We start from the raw sequence: 25,345 nt of genomic DNA on the forward strand, positions 1-25,345 counted from the left end.
CAGGTTAACATCTAACTTGTCTTCAACTTGTGAAGAAATGGAGTTGCTATGACAACAAGCAACTATTCTTACTGGGAATCAGAGTTCCCCTCAGATATGCAGGTTCTTGATCCATCCCCCTCAGCTTTTGGGGAAGAATTTTACTGTTCCAGTACCACTCCCACTTAAGACACCCTTTGTGAATTGGTTTTCATTTTGTTTTAAATATCAGTAAATAATCAAACAGCAATGGCTATTTATTTAAAGATAGAGCAAATACAACTAATTTTCTTATTTATGATTAAAAAGTTGTGGGTGTGGTGATAAAAATCATCTTCATAAAGCAATGTAGACATCTCTCCTTAGCACTATGCTAGGCACAAATTCTAGAGTACAATTTACAAAATAAGCAAGACCACAGGGACAAAAAAAAACTAGAAAAATATTCTAGCTGGGTATAGTAGCTCATATCTGTAATCCCAGCAGCTTGGGAGGCTGAGGCAGGAAGACTGCAAGATCAAAGCCAGCTGCAACCCTAAGCAACTCTCAGCAAGACCCTGTCTCTAAATAAAATATAAAAAAGGGCTGGGATGTGGTTCAGTGGTTAATTGATTCTGAGTTCAATCCCTGGTATCTAAATAAGTGTGTGTATATGTACAGAGAGAGAGAGAGAGAGAGAGAGAGAGAGAGAGTGTGTGTGTGTGAGTGTGTGTGTGTGTGTTCAGGAGAGAAGAACATGATAATCAGGAATCCAGACTAATGTTAACACTAAAATCTTACATAACAGAGCACTCTTGCTACAAAACTTACCCACAACGTTATAGTATTAATGGCTGCATTTTATTGCACTTAATATGTTGTATTATTTTGATACAAACAGAAATACAGTAAGAAAAAAATAAGTAGAATGCTGTATGAGAAGGAACATTGTTCTTTTCAGAACTCCATAATAAAGGCAGCTGGACAGATTCTGACTGAACACAAGTGGGATGCCAGCCCATCTCCTTCCATCCCCATCCCACCCTCCCATTCAAGCACTGGTTACAAAAGTGTCTGTGTGGCCATAGAAGTGAGTCATGGATGTTCCATTTACAGATGGGTGGAGTTGAGGGAAATCACTGTAACATGCCCAGTTAGTTGGAAAAGTCCATCCTGTTTTTCCTCTTTTACATAATAATCACTTTTCATAAACCTGAGATAAAGAAAGTTTGGTAAGTAGGCATTCACCAAGTATTTCAGCACTCTTATACTCAAAGGAAAAACTTACTTTTATAGCCAAGTACATGATCTCACAGCCCAGGTCTAACAATTCACACCAGGCAAAGGATTTGTACAATCAGTATAAAACATTTGTTCCTTTTGCACACACCAAGAAAAACAGTGGCTGGAGAAGTAAATCACATTACCAGCTCTCAAATCAGATTCACCCACCAGGAATTCATGCTGGCAGCCAAAGCATTTCATGAGGGCAAGGACAATCTTTTGTAACTTCCTTTGCCAAGGAAACACAAAGTCAACGTGGCTTCCTTAAACTGATCTTAGAAGCAAACCATGAGAAAGACAACCTAAAGCAACAACAACAAAAACCAAAGCTCTCCCCGAGCTATATACTTTGTACATTAAACCACCATATGCCCCAGTCCTTCTTCTCTCAATACCACCTACCTAATCAAACAATGTGTATGTAACATGACAAATTCACACTTCACAATTTACAATTATAATACATGTTTCATATTTTAAAAATGTCTCATCTAGGTCTTTCAACTTATCCAAGTTCTTTCCAAATCAAAAAGTCTGCATCATTCTTCTCTAAACATATTTCAAATAAAGCTGGAGGAGACCTGCATTCAGCTCCTGAACTGCTCTGAGCCTCAGGTGAAGACTATACTAGGGTTCAAAGGATTGCAGTGACCCTGCCCAACTGGTAAAAATTTTGCACATATGCATTCCTATAATTATTAACATCACCAATTAACTTGTCCATCTAAGGTATTTAATGATCTTAGGTTTTTAAGTACATTAAAATTCCTAATAAATGTATTACTTCAATAATACAAACTATTGATTATTTTAATGAGAGAAGAAAATTTTTTAAAAGTATATGTGCTGCTGAAGGGAGCATAAGAGGAAAACGTTTAGTAAGAGATTTTATTCAAATCAGGTTTCTCCAGCAAACATTATTCTTACCCTATTCCCTCACAGTATAAAATATTCTAAAAATTATTTAAAATAATTTGTCACAAAAGCAACAAAAATTCATTACAACAAAATCCAAAATTAGCAACAAAAAAAATAAAACAAAGAAGAATGAAATTTTCACCTACCTCTTAATAACCACTGATGTACAGTGTATATATATATATATATATATATATATATATATATATGAATAATCACATACTTTTAAAAAATTTTTTCTAAAGCATTCTTTTTCTTACCTTTATTTAATTTATTTATTTTTATGTGGTCCTGAGGATCAAACCCAGTGTCTCACAAGTGCTAGGCAAGTGCTCTACCACTAAGCCACAACCCCAGCCCAACATACTTCTTTTTTAAAATGTTAATCATATACATTTACATCTTACTTTCACTTCTAGTGAGAACACCTTTGTGTGATGATCATTTTGTTTAACCAATGCCCCCTTTGGTTAAACAAGACTATAGTCTTGATAATAAAAACTTGCAACTAATCCTAAAAAAAGTAAATACACCATATTCCTAAAAATATTTCTGAATGCCCAGTCACTTCTATCCAGGTCTGATTTACTGGCTGAAGCATGTCTTTAATGCTCCTCTGAGCATTAAAGGGTCTATTTCATTCACTGATTACATCACCATTAAACAAACCAACAACAACATGTACCTCAGCTCAGTCCTCTATCTGCAGGAAGAAAACAGCCTCTGAAAATGGTTCAATTTTAGGAAAACCTCAACAGGAGTATTACAAAACTTCATAACCTAAAAAGAGTTGGTAATACTTAAAATCATTTTGTACCATATTTTATTCTTTTTGAAGGATGTTTAAACTACCTCCTCAGCACAACTGTATTACATAAGACTGATGATATCACTTTACAAATGGCAGAACTTGAGGACCAGGGAAATGTAGTTTTGTTGAAACTCATATCAACATGGTGCATGAAGTAGAACTCCTTAATCTGTTTACCTCGGGCTTTTAACAGAACCTACAACTCCCTTCTGCACCTCTGCTAGAAATCATTAGTATAAGGCCCCATGGTGTATGCTGGTATACAGGACAAGGAGATATAATGTAAAAAGTGTGCGAGGAGATCCAAAGCACAGGCAAGGACCTCTCCAGAAAGACTTTTAGAAAGTACTTAGAAAAAAAAAAAAATCAAAGCTACTATTCATGTGCCACACATCTTAAGGGCATTAAAAATTTGACCATAGGGCTGGGGCTCAGCAGTAGCGTACTTGCCTAGCATGTGTGAGGCACTGGGTTCAATTCTGAACACCACATATTAATAAATAAAATAAAGGTCTATCAACAACTAAAACAATATTTTTTTTAAAAATTTAGTGTACTGAAAAAAATCATGGTTTTCTCCAGAATATTCTTCATCCTGCCTCAGAAAAATCTTATTAGAAATGTTTGCATCTTGGGACCTGGCAGTGGGCAGAAAGTACAGTCCTGCCTTCAGCCATGCAAGTACAAGAGCAGCAGGCAAATGTAAAAAAATTTTCTCTATCAATTGTTTGACTTTTATGCATGTTATAGTTTCCAAGGTATTGTCTGTTGTTTATTCATCTATTGTCCCATGGATTGTAAATTCCAGTAGGTGCAACCATGGGTGTCCTACCTGGATTTGTATAGGTGGAGTACCAAGGCATAACACAGGGACATCAGCTGCTATTTGATAACAATGATAAGCAGATTATATTTATACTAACCCTATAACAGATTACTTTAAGTTATTCTAACAGAACAATGGGGATTAGCAATAACTAGGCCATTTGACTGGAGGTCCTCAGAACTAGGGAAAGAGGAATGGAGTTTACTCTGGAATTTACACCGCTAACTACCAAACAGCTGCAATGCTTTTATTCACTCCCCACATCCCAGGAGATATTCATGCCTACTCACTTCATTTAACTGGTCCACAATAAAACATTTGACAGCCAGATATTTTTCACCTCCCTGTTACATGCACATTTTAGGTGGAAGCTGGTCCATTAACTCACCAGAGACATCGAAAAAATTAAACAAAGCACCTTAAGCTAATCCTTCAAACTTGAACCAGATGCGTAAGTCACTGGACATATTTTGGCTTTTATAAAATCCCATGTAAACCTGGTCTTAAATCCAAGGTAATCAAGAGCCCACTTCCATTTCTGACTTGAGCCACTATACAAGTCAATTTTTTGTCCTAATTTATCATTATGAAACAAAGCATTATTCAAGTCCAAACTTGTATATCAACTAATTAAAAGTGAAAAGCATTCTGAATAGCAGCAGAGAAAACTCACTCAAATTTCAAAGACAGAATTTAAACTTCAAAAATACCATATTCATATTATATTCCTGTCTACCTCTCTTAAATGGGTAAATTCAATCTCCTTTGATTTTTAAAAAATTTTTCTAACAACCTGTTTCCTGGAAGCTATCTAAAGGGCTCATCCTGAACAAAATAAACAAGAAGGAACAGTGACTCTATTGATCCTCTTTCTAGGTGAAATGCCAGGAAGCATGAAGAGCTGAAAATGACATGTGATACAAGCTACTTATTGGACAACAAATTTCCACTCTAATATAGTATGTGAAAACTGGAGGAACGAGAGAACAGTAAGAAATCCAGAGAAGGAACTAGGAAGTACACCAAAGTAAACAAACGTCAAGGGCAAATCAATTCTGAGGGAAAGTTTAGATAACGAGTGAAAGTCCAGTACAGACATTAGACAGAAAAGGCTTCCACAAACTCTCCAACAAAAATAAAAAACATGAAAAGTTAGATCTTACTTTTGTTTAGAATTTCCCCAAAAATATGCTATAAAACTGCCCTACAAAATTATAAGAGGACCTTTCATTCTCTAGATCTAAATGTTACACCTGTGTTTAAATGTATAAAGTATACAAATTCACACTAGGAATGCTTAACTTTTCATCTATAGGTTGTGCCTTAACTTCTATTCAAATATGAGGTACGCTCTCAAGGGCAATTAATTCCCTGTATAAAGCACCCACTTCCCAGAAAAGCACACACCAGCTCCTGTTTAGTAAAATCAATATAAAAGTAAACTCAGGATCATTATTTTTTAGGTAAGGAGAGGGAAATTCTCTGGGAAGCTTTTCCCAGAGGGCAACCCAACACCTTAAAGAGTTAGGCCAGATGAAGGAAAGATTTGTTCAGATGTCCATTATTAATCTTATTAATCTGGTGAGCACTGGTAGACTCTCCCCAACTTCCTGCATCTTTGCTGATATCTGCTACTTCACCTTCTTTTCCACTGATTATCCCTAATCAAGGATACTACTAAAAGGGGGCCTTCATCAAGTGAGGTATTCAACAGAGATCCATCCTCAAATTCTCCAAAAACACTTACTCAAAACCTTACAGAAAATCCTAATGAGGTCAAGGGAAAAAAAAAAAAAAAAAAAAAACGCAGTCTGTGGCACAATTTTTTTGTCCTTCATTTTACACCAATGAAAAGTCAGAACACTGTACTGAAAATGTTCCCACAAAGTGGGAATCAATTTCCCTAATATGGCAAGCCCTAAATATAACCACAATTGTTTTTGTTTAAAATATGCCCAATTAAACTTAGAGATGGAGGAAGTGGTGGTAGGCAACTGAGCAGCCAAGAGAGAAAACAATGACAATACAACTCCACTATCTCCACTAGCATTTACAATGCCTTTAAATGCCCTCAGCAAGACACCTGTAACACACATGCACCTTTTCCTACAGGCTTTGTACCCTTGATCCAGTCTGGGTTACTGAGAAGGAGAGGAAGAAATTACACACCCTGGTTCTGAAGTAATTCTACCATTCTAAGAAGGTACATGGCATCACTAGTGCTCAGAGTAGTACAAGGCAGAAAATTCCCTGCTCAAATTATAAGGATTCAGTTAGCCTAAAGGAAATATGAGACTTTAACTATGGTAGACAAAACAAAAGGGGCAGTTCTTACAATTTACCTTTCAAACACCACACATACACACCCCTCACAAAAAATACTAGTTATTTAATTCTCACATAACTACAGTGAGGGACTGTGGGTTTTTAAGTGGAATTCAAGAAGTTTTACACAAAGCATAAAACTTAATCCAAAATTCATTTCAAAGTTTCACCTGAAACTTTTAAAAGGTTTATTGTACTGGGTCTAGATCTATTAAACAATAGTCTTGCTTTTGCAAAACATTTTGCAAGACATTTTGGCCAAAAGCACCTGTCAGAGTGTCATAATTGGGAGTGGATGCTCACTTAAAAAAAAAAAACTGCTTGAAATCTTTTATAAATAAATAAACTTCTCAACATAAGGGTTCTGAAAGGCAATATGGGACATTTTAAAAAATAACTTAGCCCTTGAAAGCAGAATAGTATGGGAAATTTACTCCTGATTAAACTGCTTAGATCAAAACGCAGGTTCTGCCACTTACTGCTGTGGTTCTTGAGAAAGCTGCTTAAGCTCTCTATGACTTTAGGTTTCTTGCCTGTAAAATGGGAATAAATAGCATCCTTCTCATGGCGTCCTTAGAGGAGGAGAGAACTCAACACAGATCATTTAAAAGAGTAAACGCTCAATAAATGCTAGCTATGATTATTCAAAGATATGTATTCAGAATATTGAATCTATTAAGTGTATGCATCAGCTTTGTTAAACTGAAATCTCATACATTTCATAAAAGCATTTCACTCCCCCTTTTCACACATCATGCGGCATCAACGTTCCAAATGATGTGGAAATTACATACTTTCATTCATCCGTTGGAGAGCTTGTCATATATGGCAAGAAAGAAGAAAGATGCCTTTTTAGTGGCTGTTGCTCCTTCACAACTTCAAAATACTGTCACGCACACAATAGGCTGGTGCTGCCCTCAAAATGACAGCTCACAGCTTTGCAGGGCCCGCAGAGGCTCCAGGCGGCTGTGCCCGGAAGGGGTTCACCTCGACCACAGCCAATCTCTCAGAGCAGAGCCTTGTGCTCGCCCGGGACCCCGAGTACAAGCGTAACTCTTCCTAACCGGGAAGGACCCTGCGTGGTGGAGAGGGAGGGAGGGAGGGAGGTAGGGAGGAAGAGACCCTCAGGTCAGAGGGTCCCGGGCAGCACTCCGCGCGGGCGCGTGCACGGTGACAAACCCCGGGCCGGGAGCCGGCGACGGCGGCGACGTCCGGGCAGCTCGCGTCCCGGCTCCCGCCCCTCTGGCCAGCGTAAAGCCGATGCGGGTACCGCGCGGGACTCGCCCTCAGCGCCCCTTACCTAAAGGCGGGTCCTTCCTTGGGAGCCCTGCCCTGGGCGGACGCCGACGCTGTGCTGCCGCCGCTGCCCCTTTTGTTGAAGAGCTTCTGGAGTAGGGTCGGGGCCATGATGTTGCCGCCGCCGCTGCAGCTCCGGCCGCGCGCTCGGGGCCGGCGGCTCAGCGCGCAGCCAGGCGCGGCGGCCGCAGCGGCGGGGCCATAGCGGCGGCGGCGGCGGGGCTGCGGCGGCTAAGGAACTGCGCTCCGCGCCGGGGACGCCGGCGGCCGGTCATATGACTGGGCCGGCCCGCCGCCTCGCGCGCTGACAGTTACCTCCTGCGGGAGGAGTCCGCAGCCCCGCGGCGGCGCGGGAGGAGCGCGGCGGCCCCGGCGGCGGCCATTGGCCCGGCGGCCGCCCGCCCCGGGCGCACGCAACCCCGCGGGAGGCGGAGGCGGGAGACGGAGGCGCGGCCCGAGCAGCGGCCCCTTGCGTGGGGCGGGGCGTGGCAGCGCGGAAAGGGGACCCGGCTGGGGCCGGTGACGGCGGGGGCGCGGTTCCACGAGGGCGCGAGGCTCCACGAGGGCACGAGGCTCCTTGGAACCTTGGGTCTCGCCTCGCCTTGAGAAGGCGGCTGGCCGACCTTTGTTCTTTCGAGACAAAGCCCTGAACTTGGGTCCTCGCGCTGCGCAGGTACGAGGACTCCTTTACAGAAGACGACTGCTGGGGAGAGGGCTTGAGTTTGCTGTCTCCAAGGCCACCCAAGGTGTTGATTGGCAGGTTTCTTCCACATCCAGAGATTTTTCCGTTAAAATTTAAGCAGTTTGCCCTAAGCAGCTTAGCGAGACCCTGTCTCAAAATAAAAATGAAAAAAGGGCTGGGGATGTGGCTCAGTGGTAATCCACCCTGGATTCAATCCTCAATAACCAAAAAGAAAAAATATATATATTTTAAGCAGTTTATATCATTAGTTATGCTTGGCATCTTGGGTCACCACATACCATGATTATATAAAAAGTTGCATGTGAAATGTTAAGCCCTTTTTAAAAAATGCGTGGAGCATATTATATAGATTTAGAACCAAGGTAGTTTATAGAGGAATTGCTTTCCTAATTTATATTTAACAATAAAGGCATATAATAATATTAATATTAATAACTGCACATAGTATCTGGGTTGGGGAAAGACTGAATTGTATCTGAGTTCACTTTCCTGTCCAGTCCCACCCCAGCTCCCCTGAGAATTTAATGTTTTGTGATGAAGGACGTTTCCAGATTTAAAGCAGCTTCTTTATGTTTTATAAGCTTTGGGCTCAAAAAAGTTTTTCAGATAATGGATAATAGAGCAAAAGTGAGTAAAATCTCAAGCCTACCTCCTGGGCTCTCCAACTTATTCCTTTGAACAACAATCCTTTGAGGATTCTTGAAGACTCAAAAAGGCAAATGTATTTCCATAAATATAAGTAATCAAAAATATAACTGAACCGTAGAGCACTGACCTGGCATTCTCAAGGCTCTGGGTTAGATCCCCAGCAAGGAAAAAAAAAATGTTCAGGATCTAAGTTTAATTTTAATTTGCATTCCCCACCCCTCTTTAATTGTGTAGGTTTCTGGCCTTGGTTAGAAAATAGTTATGAATGAATAGCTATGAATAATAAAATGCTGCAGTTTCACAAAGGTAAGGGAAAGATGGTAGAGACTAACACTTAAATTGTTTTTTTCTCTGAGATTTTTTACTGTTAAGGTGGTGGCATTAGGTATTCATAGTGGGGAGCAGTCATCCTTTTGCACTACTAAATGTAAGCAGAGCCCCGATTTTAACTTTGTTCTGTTTACTAAGGGTCTTCACCTCATAAAGGTGTACTATTTATCAGAATCCTATAAAGAAGGTATTGGCTCCATCTCTGTGACTTAACACACTGGGTGGCCACAAATCTCCTTTTCTTACCCCATCCTTGGTCAGAAAATGCCCTTTATTATCGTAACTAAAACCTAAGTACTCCCTATGAGCCTAGAAGCTTTTGTAATTACATAAAGAACTTGACAGGTCTTCCTTGTTCCCTATGGTCAAGAACTGTCAATTCTAGCCCAGTCCAAGTATGCAATACAACCATCCAAAAGAGGGCCAGATGCAGTAGCACAGGCCTGTAATCCCAGTGGCTCTGGACGCTGAGACAGGTAAGAAAGGAGAATTGAGAGTTCAAAGCCAGCCTCAGCAACTCAGTGAAGATCTAAGCAACTCAGCAACACTCTGTCTCTAAATAAAATACAAAAAACAGGCTGAGGATGTGGCTCAGTGGGTAAGCACACCTGGGTTAAAAAAAAAAAATCATCCAAAATAGTTTACTCCATTAACTTAGTTATGGTCTTGACTAGGCAACAATCCATTAAGGACAAGACTTCAAGTTAAGGGAGAAAAAAGGATATGAAATGGTTCTGCTCCCTCCTCTTTCTCCTTTGCTTCCTCTCAACATCACATTTTTCCTCATTCTAGTTCTAGTCATTCCACCTGCTTTGAGTTTTCTAAGGGTACAGAAATCCTAGCCAACAAAGTTCTGGGAGATACAGCCCTAGACATCTTTCCCAGTCTCATCAGTTTTCTTTTTGGCTATTCAAGGCCTCTTCAAAAACCCAGTCTTTTGTCTGTCATTCATTGGTCACTGCCTGTCGCTGAAGCTGGTCACAGTCCTGGTCTCCAGCACTGATCATATGACTCTGTATGCAACTGTCAAAGAGGAACAGGGAATATAATAATATTCTGAAAACTTGGAAATGACACAATAACATTAATATGAAAATAAAGGACTTAAAAAGGCTGACATATATCCTGGTTCATTCTGTGTCCAGGTGACAGTTGTTAGTGTATGTTCTGTAAGTTGTTTCAGTTTGACTTCCAGAGATAGACTATCATGGACTTTGTCAATAGCCTCCCTGGTGTGTTATACCACCTTCTTCCTGACAACGGAGGCAAGAGGAAAAGGAGCTGGAGGAGGAGTTACTCTAGAATAAGTTTCCTTAATTTTAAGAGAGATTTTTTTTCTTCCTTTGGATATTGTATGTCTAAATTCATTGCTGCAACTGTCTTGATACAAGTCTATAGATGAAACCAGAACTGAAAATTGCAGAACTGAGAATTATAATCAAGCTGGGTCCTTCATGACATTATTGATCCACCATCCATCTAGCCTAAGCTGATACTCCCAATTAGGTGAGTTAATTTTTATTATCTGAGTCCAAAAGGAATCTTTGAGAGGTTCATTGGTTTTGTTTTTCTCTGTTGCTTATTATGTTAAATAAACCTATATCTATTTATCTGTCAGTATGCCAGAGGAAAAACCTCATCACCAATGATCCTGTTCAATTTTTCTTTCTTTTTTTTGACAGTGCTGGGGATTGAACCCAGAACCTTGCACATGATAAGCAAGTGCCATAACATTAAGCTACATTACCCAGCCCCAGTTTTTCATATTTTAAGTTATTTTGCAAATCATTTACAGAAGCAAGAATAAAAGAATACTGAAAAATATTTAATAAGTTTTAATTTAAACATAGCAAACCCAGTTTTTTATACCATATTTTCCTACATTTGAAGAAATAGATACCATAAATGGTAGTTTCAGTTTGAATAGAAATACTTATCCATTAACATATATGAGCCAGGAACATAATTATCATATTCATTTTAAATACATCTCTGATAGTTTTAGTTCATGATTACTCTTGCTTCCTGTACCTGAAAAACACAAAACTCAAAGCTTTTGAAAACTTCAATGATTCATCATTTTGTTGAAGACAAGATAGCCATATTCTTTGCTTCTTAACTGCAAAACATTTTCATTTTTAGGTTTATAAACAAAAATTAGAATTAGCAATTCATGGAATTTTTTTTCATCTCTACCTCAGACGTCTCTTTCCTTCCATTCACCTATGTATGTGCATATTCCTTTATTATTTGTTGCCTTGAAAACTTTATAAAGTATATTGATACATGAGATCATAAAAGATAGCAGAAAATATATCACATTTTTTCCTTTTTATTGGTTCTTTTAAATTATAAAAGCATGGAATATAATTTGCTCTAATTCAGTCCCCAGTATTTCCTCTTACCTTTGCCTTATCCCTCCCCTGTTCCCTTCTCTCTGCTCTACTGATCTATTATATACTTTTAGTTGTGATTTTTTTTTTTTTAAGTTAGTGTCTTGTGGATATACATGATGGTGAGATTCACTGTGGTCTATTCATACTTGTACATAGGAAAGTTAGGGAAGATTCATTCCACTCTTCTTCCTTTATCCCATCCCTTCTCTCAACCCCTCAGTTCCCTTCATCTATTCTACTGATCTTTCTTCTCTTTTGATGGAATGTCCCCTCCCCCGCTTTTCCCAGATCATATGGTGATACCTTTCCTAAATTTTTGAGAAATCTCTCATACTGGTTTTCAAAGTGGTTGCACTAATTTGCAGTCACACAAACAGTGTATGAGTTTACCTTTTTCTCCACATCCTCACCAACATTTGGTATTATTTGTATTCTTGATAATTGCCATTCTGGCTGGAGTAAGATGAAATCTCAATGTAGTTTTGATTTGCATTTTTCTAATTGCTAGAGATATTGAATATTTTCTCATGTACTTGTTGATGATTTGTATTTATTTTGAGAAATGAATTTTTAGTTTTTTTGCCCATTATTGATTGGGTTATTTGGTATTTTGGTATTAAATTTTTTGAGTTCTTCATATATATTCTGGATATTAATGCCCTATTTGAAAAGCAGGTGGCAAAGATCTTCTCCCATTCTGTGGGTTCTGTCTTCACACTCTTGTTTCCTTTGCTGTGCAGAAGCTTTTAAATTTGATGCCATCCCATTTATTGTTTTTTTTTTTTTTTCTTGTCTTTAGGAGTCTTGTTTAAGGAAGTCAATTCTTATGCCAACATGTTAGAGTATTGGGCCTACATTTTCTTCTAGAAGTTGCAGAGTTTGAGGTCTAATTCCTAGGTCTTGATCCACTTTGAGTAGACTTTTGTGCTAGGTGAGAGACAGGAGTCAAGTTTCATTCCTCTACATGTAGATTTCCAGTTGAAGAGGCTATCTTTTCTCCAACATATGTTTTTGGTTTCTTTGTCTAGTATAAGATAACTGTATTTATATAAGTTTGTGTGTGTGTTTTATTCTATTCCATTTGTCTTTCATGTCTGTTTTAGTGACAGTGCCATGCTGTTTTTATTAATATAGCTCTGTAATATAATTTCAGATCTGGTCTTCTGCTTTTAGCATCACACTTTCTGCTCATGATCACTTTAATTATTCTAGGTCTCTAATCTTTCCAAATGAATTTTAGAACTGCTCTGTCTACTTCTGTGAAGAATGTCATTAGTATTTTGATGGGAATTGTATTGAATCTGTATAACACTTTTGGTAGTATGGCCATTTCTGTGGTGGGGGCGGTAAACTGGGGATTGAACTCAGGGACATTCAATCACTGAGCCACATCCCCAGCCCTATTTTATATTTTCTTTAAAGACAGGGTCTCACTGAGCTGCTTAGCAGACTTGCTTTTGCTGAGGCTGGCTTTGAACTCGAGATTCTTCTGCCGAGATTCTTCTGCCGCATCCTCATGAGCCACTGGGCTTACAGGCATGCGCCACTACACCCGACAACATGGACATTTTGATACTAATTTTGCCTCTCCAAGAACATGGGTGGTCTTTCCGTCTTCTAAGGTCTTCTTCAATTTCTTTCTTCGGTGTTCTGTGGTTTTCATTGTAGGGATCCTTCACATCCTTCATTAAATTAATATTTTATTAATATTTTGAGTTTATTGCAAGTGAGAACTTTTCCCAATTTCTTTTTTAGCATATTAATTATTGGAGTATATGAAAGCGATTGATTTAGGTACATCACACATCTTTTTAAAATGACTTGGATTCTAGTTGCAAAATATTGAATAAGGAAGTCATTCCCATTAAATGTCTAACTGGATGAGAATTCCATACTTTCTTTTTTATACTTAAATACATATTGTTGAGTCATCTTTCTTAGCTTAAGAAAATCATCCAGAATGTCATTTGTGAATTCACAGTCTAAGAATTCAGTTGTATGATAAATTTCACCATCATCCTTAAAATCCAGAGTTTTTTTTTTTGCATTCATCTTCTAATTTTTCTAATATTTTGAAATGTTTCTCTTTATCAATTTTCCTTTTTTTGCTATATGTGAGGACAAATAAAAAACTCTGAATTTCATTAGTGGCTAATAAAAGATTAAAACAACAGTAAACAATGCAAAGATACTATCTCCAGATTTTTTTTAATACTCCCTTAAATGATGATGCAGTCCCAGCGGCTCAGGAGACCAAGGCAGGAGGATTACAAGTTCAAAGCCAGCTTCAGCAAAAGCTGGGTGCTAAGCAACTCAATGAGACTCTCTCTAAATAAAATACAAAATAGGGTTGGGGATGTGTCTCAGTGGTTAAGTGTCCCTGAGTTCAATCCCTAGTACCCCCTCCCCCACGCACAAAAAAAGAGATAATGCAATATTTTAGATATTGTAGTGAACCAAGAAAATTATTATCTTACAGTGAATGATTTATTTCACTATTGAATCTACCTGCTAGGTGATTACAAATTCTATACCTTTTGCCTTTTCTAGCACAGTTAGGAGTATTGTTGAGTAATGTGGAAATAATTCTTACAATAATGATATATCAAAATGTTTTACTTGTATGAAACTAGAGGAAATCAAAATCACTAAGAGACTATAAGAAAAGGTCCAGTGGACCCTTTATGGCAATTGCAAGATAGAATGAGTTTTAGTTTTTTTAAAAAACAAATTTATTTTTTTTTTGAAAAATGAGTGTAAAAAAGAATAGAAGTTATGAAATAGTTATCCTTATAACCAGAACATCTCAGAAAAAATAAAATTCAAAATCTAAAATTGAACTGAATGAACCCTGATGGGTTAATCTGTGGTAAATTTGTCTCTCTGGCATTTGCAACAGAGCTTAATCCACCTGATAATTTACAGTGGTAATCAGTAACCCCCACAGTACTGAAATCAAGGGACATTTTCCTATCATCTTTGCAATCAAATTGATCATATCTTCCTTTTTAAAACCTGCATTCTTTGGTATTGCCTGCAGACTTCTTCTGATTTTAACCAAACTTAAAGACTACTCTCTCATCCTCCAGAAGGTACTTCTCTCCCATTCTTTAAAATAGGAAATTCTTAAAGGCTTTCCTTCTCTCTCTTCTACTCTTCTCATCTATATTCTCCCTCTCCCTAAATAAACTCACCCATCCTGTGACTTTAAATGTCATCTATTTGTTGATGACACTTAATCTTTTACCTCTGGATCTGACCTCTCTTCCCGATATTTATAATCACCTCCCTACTTGGTATATCTGCTTGGATAGCTTACAAACATCCCACACTGAACTCTTGATCTTTACTTGTTCCAAATTCTGCTTCTCTTGACATCTTCCCTATGACATCTGCCTCTATATATTTGTTTAAAACAGAAACACAGGAAGCTCTCTTAACCCTTCTCTTCTAAATTTCAAATATTTCTTTCTGTGTACATTGCCACCGCCTTAGTTCAAGCTACCATTATGTCCGGGACTTTGGCAAGAGCCATAATTGGTACTTCCTTGCCCCATTGCCACTGCCATAGGGATCTTTCAGAAATGTAAATTGTTTCATGTCACTTCCTTGATTAAAACATTTCAGTGGTTTCTAGTAAACCTCCTAGTAATTCTCCCAGTAAAACCCAAAATTTTTAGTGTTGCCTGCAAAGTCCTATATGATTAGGTCACTGTTTACCTCCCAAATATATCTCACATCACCCTCCACCCCACACACTGGCTATCTTCCAGTCACAGTGATGTGCTTTTACTTCTACCCACACCCCCTCCCACAACTATGTCTGGTTAACTCCTGTTTATTTTTCACTGCTCAATTTAATGTCACTGATTACACATCGACTGGCTAACTCCCTTTATCTCCATTTTTAGTTACCCCTCTAATTCTGTTTTCTAGTCCCTTAAAACACTGGAATTTAGGGCTATGGTGTAGCTCAGTGATAGAGTGCTTGCCTAGCATGTACAAAGTCCTGGGTTTAATCCCCAGCACTGAAAGAAAAAGAAAAGAAGGAAGACACTTCCAACTCCCAACTCCAACTTTTATTTCATAGTTTCTTTTCAGGATTAGTCGTTTATGATTCAGGAAATATTTGCCTATTTCCTAATAATACCTCTGTAGTGTTTAACTTTGGTCTAAGCATTCAATAAGAGCCTATCCAGTCAATGTATGTGTTTTAGCTTCTGTAGACAGTATGTCACCTCTACAGGTAAGGTATTAGGGAGATGTACAGATTCTCTCCCATACTCTCAACAATAATCATGGACAGTGCCTAAAACTTAGAAAATGAAGAAAAAGTACAAAGATGAATATAATAATGTATCTATCCCACAGTGTAGATAGATAAAAATAGCTACAATTAGTTTGTGACCTTCCTTCTTTCCTTTCTTCTTCTTATTCATTTGTCCTTCCCTAGGACAGTAGTTCACCAAACATCATAGTTGGTTTGCAAATCATTCATTTTACATAAATTTATCTAGTTCCTGTAAATGGTCACTAGTTATTCAGTATTCTAATTAGCTGGTAGCCCTCAAGTATATGTTGCATAAGAATTACTTTGGAGCCAGGCATAGTGTCACATGCCTATAGTTGTTATGACTAGGGAGGACGGCAAGTTCAAGGCCAACCTCTGCAACTTAGTGAGACTGTGTCTCAAAATAAAAACTAAAATGGGCTTAGATGTAACACAGTGGTAGACCATCACTGAGTGCAATCCCCGTACCAAAAAAAAAAAAAATTACTTCGGAATTCCATTTATGAATTGTGATTTGCTCACAAGAATCTCCCTTGTACACAATAATTTTTTTCCCTTCAAAACTCATTAAAGTGTCAGTAAAGGAATAAAACAAACAATAACCCATTAACCTATAATGACAAAACAAAGGGTGGGGAGTATGAGAGTAGAGATTTCAACAAGTGTTTGGACAAGGAGTATATGGAAGACGAAAGCAAATGAAGGAATAGTAATTAGTTTAGCAGAGAAGAGGAGATTGAAACCTAAATCTGAAGATGAAGGCCAGTTCTCCTAGGAGATTAAAGCTTCAGCATTTGGGAGGTACCAGCTGCCCCTGAAAGTTAGTTCAGATACAGGCTCAGATTAGGAGGGATGGTTGCAAGTCTCTTTGAAATAGTTAGCCCCCAGGTTTCTGTACTCAGACTGCACAGCTAGACAGCTTTCCCTCAGTGGACCAAAAGAGGGGCATTAAGTGAATGTTCTCCTCTCAGAGAAGGGGTACAGCAGAGCCCAAATATCACAGGTAGATGTGCCTGCAGTGAAAAACTTCACTGCAGGCACATCTACTTGTGAATTTAAAAAAATCATACTCCACATAGAAAAGATTATTTTGGCTCATGGTTTTAGAGGTTCTAGACCAAGATCAAGTGGACCCATTGCTTTAGACCTCTGGTGGGGTGCCAGATGCAAAATGGACAGGTGTGGCAGAGCAGAACCACTTATCTCATGACTAGAGAACAAAAGAGAGCAAGAGGAAGGGACCAGGGTCCCACTGTTTCCTTCAAGGGTATGCCCCTAATGGCCTGAAGATCTGTTACTAGGCCCTACTCTTAAAAGTTGCACCACCACCTCCCAATAGCAACAGCAAGCCTTTTTTTTTCTTAATTTTTTTTTTATTTGTAGTTGGACACAATACTTTTATTTAATTTATTTATTCTTATGTGGTGCAGAGGATCCAACTCAAGGCCTTGCACGTGCTAGGCGAGCACTCTACTACTGAGCCACAACTCTAGCCCAACAGCAAGACTTTAACATGGGCTTTTGGAGGACATTCAAGAGCCAATATTGGTGTACTTTGTATCTTGAATGTCCCCACCATTACCATCTAGCACCCCACCAGAGGTCTAAAGCAATGGAAATCACTTGATCTTAGACTGGGACCTCCAAAACTGAGCCAAAATAAACCTTTTCTCTTTATAAATTAATCATTTCAAGTATCTCATTACAGTGATGGAAAGTTGACTAACACAAATGTGTAGTATCTCAAAATATGAAGGGGAATCTGTGCATCAATAAACACTTGTAAATATTCAATAAAAGGTAAAAATAAGGTTGTGGAAAGATAGAAAATAGAAAAGGAAAGATGAGAATGTCAGAGAATCCTAGTGTTTATTAATAGGAATTTTAGGAAGAGCGATCAGAAAAAAACAAGGAGAGCAAATTATCAGGGAAATTATAGAAGGAAATTTCCCAGACTGAAAGATAGGAGTGCTTTTTTTTTTTTTTTTTTTTTTTGTAGTTGTAGATGGACAGAATGCCTTTATTTTATTTATTTATTTTTATGTGGTGCTGAAGTTCGAACCTAGTGCCTCACACATGCTAGGCAAGTGCTCTGCCAGTGAGCCACAACCCCAGCCTAGGAGTGCCCATTATTGACAGGCTCATCTTAAAATTTTAAACAAAACCATTTCAAGTCACATCATGTTTCAGAACATCTTGGACAAAGAAAAAAAATTATAAAATCTACAGAAACAGAAAGCTGATCAGAAAAAAACCCTCAAAATTGCATCAGTTTTGTTACCTTTGATAGAAAATAATAAAATAATAAATCATAATCATAATTAAAAATTAGGGAAGGCTGGGATATAATTCAATGAAAGAACATTTGCTTAGCATATCCTGTTTCTATCCCCAGGACCAAAAAGACAGAAAGAAAGAGAACTAAAAAAAATCTGAGGGAAAACTATTTTTAGCTTAGAATCCTTAACCAAACTAACTGTGAATCAAGTCACATAAATTATACATTTTCAGATATACAAGATCTCAAATGTTATACCTCCTGTGCATTCTTTCTTAGGAAACTGGAAGGACTACTTTAGCAAAATAAGGAAATAAAAGAAGAACATGGAAGATGTGGAAAAGAAGATACAAAAAGAAAAGTAGCAAGGAAAATCCTAAGGTGGCACAAGGGGATATCCCAGAACTTCAAGGAAACAACAGTACCGGAAATGAGGAGGAAGAAAGAGGGCTCCAGAGGCAACTCAGAATAAATAAATAAATAAATAAATAATGTTGAAGTGTTTTCAACATTAAAAAAAAAAAAATGGGATTGGGGGCTGGGGTTGTAGCTGAGTGGCAGAGCATTTGCCTAGCATGTGTACGGCACTGGGTTCAATCCTCGGCACCACATAAAAGTAAATAAAATAAAGGTATTGTGTCCATCTACAGCTAAAAATATATGTATATATGAAATTGGGCTGGGGTTGTGGCTCAGCAGTAGAGCATTTGCCTAGCATTTGCAAGGCCTTGGGTTCGATCCCCAGAACCACATAAAAATAAATAAAGTTATGGCATCCAACTACAACTAAATAAATATTTTTTAAAAAGAAATATATATATATATATATGTATATATATATACATATATATATATGAAATTGGTCAGTATATAGCAGAGATGCTGGAACATTGGGAAAACATTAACAATAGGTAGATAAAATAATGGGAAAATGAGGCAGTTATTAACTTCAAAAAAAAGGAAAACATGGAGGAAAAGAAGTTGCAATCATCATAGTTCACTCTGAATAATATTGATATTGACTTACCATTGACCATTGGTTTAACAAAAAATTATAATTAGGGTGCAGGGTAAGGAAAACAAAGTTGAGCTAGGGGAGAGATTTAGTGTTTTTTCACCATGCCAGAAAGTCAACAGACAAGGACTAAAGTTGATAAATCAGCAAACAGTGGTATAAGGAGCTTGACATCTAGCTCAGTGATAGAGCAGTTGCCTAGAATGTACAAGGCCCTAGGTTTAATCTCCAGCACCAAAATCAAGGAAAGAAAAATGGACATAAGCATATATTTTTTAATATATGAAGAAAAATATTAGTGAAATTAAAGAAGTTGAGGAATAAGACTAGGTGTTGAGAAAAGTAGGGATAAGAAACTTGTTTTAATCACAAGCCTTCTAGTACTGTTTGACTTCTAAAATGATACACATGGATATGCTTATTTCTCTTGTGTTTTCCTTTCATTAAAAAAAAAGTTTATTTTTTAATTTTAAAGGTGCATGTTAGGGCCAGGCACAGTGGTGCACGCCTGTAATTTCAGCAGCTCAGGAGGCTAGGGCAGGAGGATCACAAGTTCAAAGCTAGCCTCAGCAAAAAGCAAGGCACTAAGCAATTCAGTGAAACCCTGTCTCTAAATAATAATACAAAATAGGGCTGGGGATATGGCTCAGTGGTTGAGTGCCCCTGAGTTCAATCCCTAGTACAAAAAAAAAAAAAAAAATGTTGATGTTGGGGCTGGGGTTGTGGCTCTGTGGTAGAGAGCTTCCCTAATGTGTGAAGCACTAGGTTTGATCCTCAGCACCACATAAAAATAAATAAAATAAAGGTATTATGTCCATCTACACTAAAAAAAAATATATATATATATATATTTTTTTTTTTAAAGAGAGAGTGAGAGAGGAGAGAGAGAAAGAGAATTTTTAATATTTATTTTTTAGTTCTCGGCGGACACAACATCTTTGTTGGATCGAACCCGGGCCGCACGCATGCTACCGCCTGAGCCACATTCCCAGCCCCCAAAAAATATATTTTTTAAAAAAAGTGAATGTTGTTCATATTTTGGGGTTAATGCTATAATTCAGCGGCAGAGTACTTACCTAGCATATGTAAGGCCCTGAGTTCCATCACCAGCACAGCAAAAATAATAATGATGAGGGCTGGGGATGTGGCTCAAGCAGTAGCGTGCTCGCCTGGCATGCGTGCGGCCCGGGTTCAATCCTCAGCACCACATACAAAGATGTTGTGTCTGCCGAAAACTAATAAATAAATAAATATTAAATAATAATAATAATAATGATGATTGTTGTTGTTGCTGTTGTTTCTGGGCCTGATCTGGTGAGATTTCAAACCAGTAGTAGGACTCACGAATCTGAACTTAACTAGAACCTCGAGAAATTTGGAAGCAAATGGTCCATGGATGATACTTTGAGAAACATTACTCACATCCCTAAAATATACTAAGTATTGTAAAAATGTGTAGTTTTTTGGAGACAGTCCATAATTTTTAGATTCTCTTTGCTGCATCAAACCCAAAAATGTTTAAAAAATTACTGTTTTCTGCCTCTTGCTTGCTTTCCTTCCAAGAATAATTGACATTCCACTCATTATTTAAGGTGAAAAGAGGAGCTAAATATTGTAGCAGGCTAAACTTTTTATAAAATTCAGAAAAATACAAAGCATTGGCTAAACTTTCAGTCCCTCACTTAATATTATTGCCACAGTGAATACCAGTACATTCCTACATGGCAGTGTATTAAATATAATCCTGGTATCCCAAAAAATGTTAATGTGAATCTATTAGCACCAATACAGTGTCGACCAGCCCTATATTCAATTGATAAAATAGGCTGAACATCATGGCAGATGCCTATAATCTTAGCTACTTGGGAGGCTGAGGCAGGAGATTGCAAATTTGAGGACAGCCTCAGCAACACATAATGAGACACCATCTCAAAAAAAAATGTTCACCTATAGTCATCAGTGATATCTTTAATGGCATAACAAGGTCACCTAAATAGTCCACAGTCCAACTGGAAAGGTTTAATGCAGGTATTTTGGCAGTCTTGTACCTTTGGTCAACATTTTAGTCATTTCATGTACAGTTCAGCATTTTCCAAAAATTTAAACCTTTCCAAAATTGTTTTTGTCTTTACAAAATATTACAGGAATTTATGAGATGTACTTGGATTAAACTAGACAGCACAATGTGATCTAATTTTTGGTGCAGAATCACTAAAATTGAAAATATTTAATTTTGATTTATATGTTTTTTTAGCCTTATACATTAATTAACTTTTAGTGAAAGTAAAAAGTACAGTAATATACTCTAAAAGAAGGTACATCACATTTATTAAGACAAACCAGTAGCCAACAAGTTAATGTTTGTTGAACAATAACATAGCATGGCCATTATTAATATTTAAGCTGACAATGCACTTACTTGAATATCAAAGGCCCCTCACCCCATGTCAAGTCATCTCTGACATTCTTAGGTATGGCTCGTAAGTCCATCCATATCACGTACTATATCCCAGACCATGTTTCTAAGCATTTTCCTTATAATGTAATTTCACTTAACCCTGGCAACAACCTCATGAAGAAAGTGGTAGCAGTAGTGTCGTTTTGCCCATGCAAAGACCAGTGCACAGTTACTCACTGTGCACTACTAGTATATAGCCAGCATTGATTTGAACCCATCACTCTGGCACAAAAATCTATCCTCTTAATTATTGTGCTGTACTCTCACAAGGCTACTTGTTACAGAACAATCCCATGTACAATTTTATTAGTATGCAGCCGACCCTTCATCTATATGGGTTCTGCACCCACAGAATCAACCAACCTTGGACCAAAAACATTTAGAAAAAAATCGACTTTGTTCTGACTATGTACAGACTTATTTTATTTGTCATTGTTTCCTAAATAATACAGTAGAATAGTTATGTGGCATTTACTTTGTGTTAGTTATAAGGAATATATAGTCAATTTAAAGTGTAAAATATGATTGTTATATGCAAATATTATGGAATTTTATATAAGAGACTTGGGCTTGGGTTTTGATATTCAAGGGGGTCCTGGAATCAATCCCCTATGGATACCAAAGAATGACTGGTAATTTCTCACACACAGATTTTTTTTTTAAGGATACCTTTTAAAAATGAAATTGTCAGAAACAAAATTTTTTTCCACAGAACAACTGTCAACTTTCTTGTGCATCCTTACTTCTTACAGAACACATTTTCTGAAGTGATGACCTGGGCAACAGTTTGAAATTTCCATTTCTGTTGTAATCCTGGCAAAGGTTCCTTTTTTCAGCTCTTTTTGCATTAATTGGCCTCTCCTGAGCTACTTCTCTTTCAAGATTTAGTATAAAGGAGATACCTTCATGTAGCTCTCTCTCTCTCTCTGGTTATCAAAGTACTTTCTTAACTTGCCCATACTTCAATTAAGCACTTGTTCTTCTCTCTCACTCTCCCCGCCCTGCTTCCTGTTCTGGGATGCAGTGGGTTTGGGGACTGAACCCAGGAGCACCCTATTCCTGAGCTGCACCCCCATTTTTTAAATTTATTTATTTTTGGTACCAGGGATTGAACCCATGGGCGCTTAACCACAGAGCCACATCCCCAGCCATTTTTAATAAAATACTAAGTTCCTTGGGGCCTCTCTGAGTCGCTAAGGGTGGCTTTGAACTCACAATTTTCCTCCCTCAGCCTCCCAAGCCACTGGGATTACAGGTAGGTGCCACAGTGGCAGTCTGTGCCCCCAATTTTTGAGACAAGGTCTTGCTAAATTGCCAAGACTTCCTTGAACTAATTCTCCTAAGCAGCTGGGATTAGAGGCATATGCCACTGTGCCTGGTTTAAACACGATTCCTTGAGCTACATTTCCCAATTATTTTCTAATCAAGGTGTAAATTGGATCTAACAGTCGCTAATGTACATTTCATTTAAAAAATATTAGAGGGCATGGAAGGCTGAGATGTGAGGATCCCAAGTTCAAAGCCAGCCTCAGAAACTTAGGCCCTAAGCAAACTAAAGACTCGGTCTCAAACCATGTTACATTGTTGTTAAAAAAAAAAAAAAAAAAGTATCCAGTGAAATCTGAATATCCTAACAATTTGAGGCTTAAAAAAAAAAAAAAAATCCAGAGATTTTGCATCAGTCTTTCAGATCCTGGAACTAACATTTCTATTCTACTTCTCCCACATGGTTTTATCTTAATGTAAAACACTTTTTACAGTTGAAGTCTAATCATCAATTATACTCTGTAACCTGTAACATATGTAAATAAATTTAAATTAATTTATTTCCTGGGTAAATAAATGGTCTAAATATTCAAATCTTCTATCATTTTAATTATTAGTAGTAAAAATTTTAATCAATATAACAATATAATTTTTCAAAAATTTGTGCATTACTAAAGATTGAACCCAGCAGGGCACTCTGCCACTGAGCTACATCCCAGGCTTATTTTTTATTTTGGGACAGTGTCTGGCTAAATTGCCCAGGCTGGCTTCAAACTTGGGACATTCCTGTCTCAGCCTCCCAATGTGCACCATGCTTGGCTACAATTTTGTCTTTTATTTATTTATTTAAAGACAATTGCAAAGAGACCCATTGAGTTGCTGAGGCTGGCTTTGAACTTGTGGTGTTCCTGCCTAAGCCTCCTGGGTTGCTGGGATTATAGAAAAAAAAATCTATATGTGAGAAATTATCAGTCATTCTTTGGTATCCATGCCTGGCAAGTTTGTCATTCTTAAAACATAAAAAAGAAAATTGCAGTCTGGCATTGTGGCTCAGGCCTGTAATTCCAGTTACTCAGAAGACTAAGGCAGGAGGATTGTAAGTTTGAGGCCAGCTTGGGCAACTCACTGAGACCCTGCCTCAAAACAAAACAAAACAAAACAAAATTAAAGAAGGGCTGAAGAAGAAGGATAGGGATAAAGCACTGTAGGTTTAATTCCCAATACCAGAAAAAAAAATTGTAAGTGCATATCTGAATGACAGCACTAGATGCAGTTTATTCATTTTTATGAATGAAGATTACTGATTGCAATATTGAGACAGGTTCAAATTAACAATATTATGTATAATATAATTTTATAAATATAATGAATATAACATGATATGTAAAATATTTTTGTTTTTATAGCTGGAAATGCTGGGACACCTTATTTACATAGACAAGTAGTTGAGAATGGAAGGAGTTTTTTTAACAACATTATAATTTTGGGATCCAAAATATATTTTTAAAATCACCATGTTCTTTTTTTTTTTTTAAAGAGAGAGTGAGAGAGGAGAGAGAGAGAGAGAGAGAGAGAGAGAGAGAGAGAGAGAGAGAATTTTTAATATTTATTCTTTAGTTCTCGGCAGACACAACATCTTTGTTGGTATGTGGTGCTGAGGATCGAACCTGGGCCGCACGCATGCCAGGCGAGCGCACTACCAGTTGAGCCACATCCCCAGCCCAAAATCACCATGTTCTATCATGAAAAATTAAGTTGGTATCCAGCATGTTAAAAAAAAAAATTCATTACAAGTTAGCATTAAATGTGAGGATATAGTTTAGTGGTAGAGTGCTCACCTAGCATGCTCAAGATCCTGGTTTAACTCCAGTACTGCAAAGTAAGTTTTTTCCAAAAAATTACATTAATTTCCAGTTTTGCTTTTGTTTGTTTATGTTCAGTCTCTGTAAAGACTGTCAAAATTGCCAGTGTTGACTGTATTTCAAGCCATCATGGTGGGGTGTGGGGAATCATTTTCAATTAGCAATAATCTTGCCTCAGATAAACCTCATTGGCTACTGATACTGTCACTGTGCAAAGCTTCCTATTGTTTTTTTAAATGAGTTTGCTATTCTTTTCTGTTTGTTTTTCCTTTCCAGTCAGTCATCACATTGCTATAATTGTCTTAAATTTAGGAGGCATATTAGGGTTCTCCAGAGGAATAAAAACAATAGAATATATATAATTAGAAGAGGGGATTTATTAGATTGGCTCACACCATCAGAGGCTGCATCTTCCTACAATTGCCATCTGTAGGATAGAGATCCAGGGATACCAGTAGCTGTTCAAGTCCAAGAAGCTGGAGCCTTAGAACCAGAGGGGCCAATGATGCAGTCCAGCCTAAGACTGAAGGCCTGGAAGCTTCCTGAAGAGCCACTATTACCAGTCTGTGTTCAAAACTGAAGAATCTGGAGTCTGAGGTCCATAGGTGATGGCAAAAGACAATACCAATTCAAGAAGAATCAAGCATGTGCAAATTTGGCTCTTCTTCTAATATATATAT

At 37.7% G+C, this 25,345-nt stretch overlaps 1 protein-coding gene, 1 long non-coding RNA gene and 1 other non-coding gene across 4 annotated transcripts in view; 1 reads left to right on the top strand and 2 right to left on the bottom strand.

Moving 5' to 3' along the window:
* The window catches only part of Fnip2 (folliculin interacting protein 2), a 112,804-nt gene extending 105,141 nt beyond the window's left edge, over nucleotides 1-7,663 (bottom strand). For both annotated transcript variants that reach the window (XM_078021953.1, XM_021730282.2), the window contains exon 1: nucleotides 7,423-7,663. In XM_078021953.1, the coding sequence (XP_077878079.1) occupies nucleotides 7,423-7,529 (107 nt within the window). In that variant the 5' untranslated portion in view covers nucleotides 7,530-7,663. The remainder of the gene's footprint in view (nucleotides 1-7,422) is intronic.
* A 71-nt stretch (nucleotides 7,664-7,734) lies between these two features.
* Nucleotides 7,735-18,556, top strand: LOC120892570 (uncharacterized). The gene is made up of 2 exons (XR_005737303.2): nucleotides 7,735-8,091; nucleotides 18,344-18,556. It is a non-coding gene; the product is annotated as an uncharacterized LOC120892570 (long non-coding RNA).
* A 6,187-nt stretch (nucleotides 18,557-24,743) lies between these two features.
* LOC120892628 (U4 spliceosomal RNA) lies at nucleotides 24,744-24,884 on the bottom strand. Its single transcript, XR_005737415.1, has one exon. It is a non-coding gene; the product is annotated as a U4 spliceosomal RNA (small nuclear RNA).
* Nucleotides 24,885-25,345: the final 461 nt, after the last annotated feature.

This window comes from Ictidomys tridecemlineatus, chromosome 9, assembly GCF_052094955.1.
Source record: "Ictidomys tridecemlineatus isolate mIctTri1 chromosome 9, mIctTri1.hap1, whole genome shotgun sequence".
In the NCBI taxonomy this organism is placed as follows: domain Eukaryota; kingdom Metazoa; phylum Chordata; class Mammalia; order Rodentia; family Sciuridae; genus Ictidomys; species Ictidomys tridecemlineatus.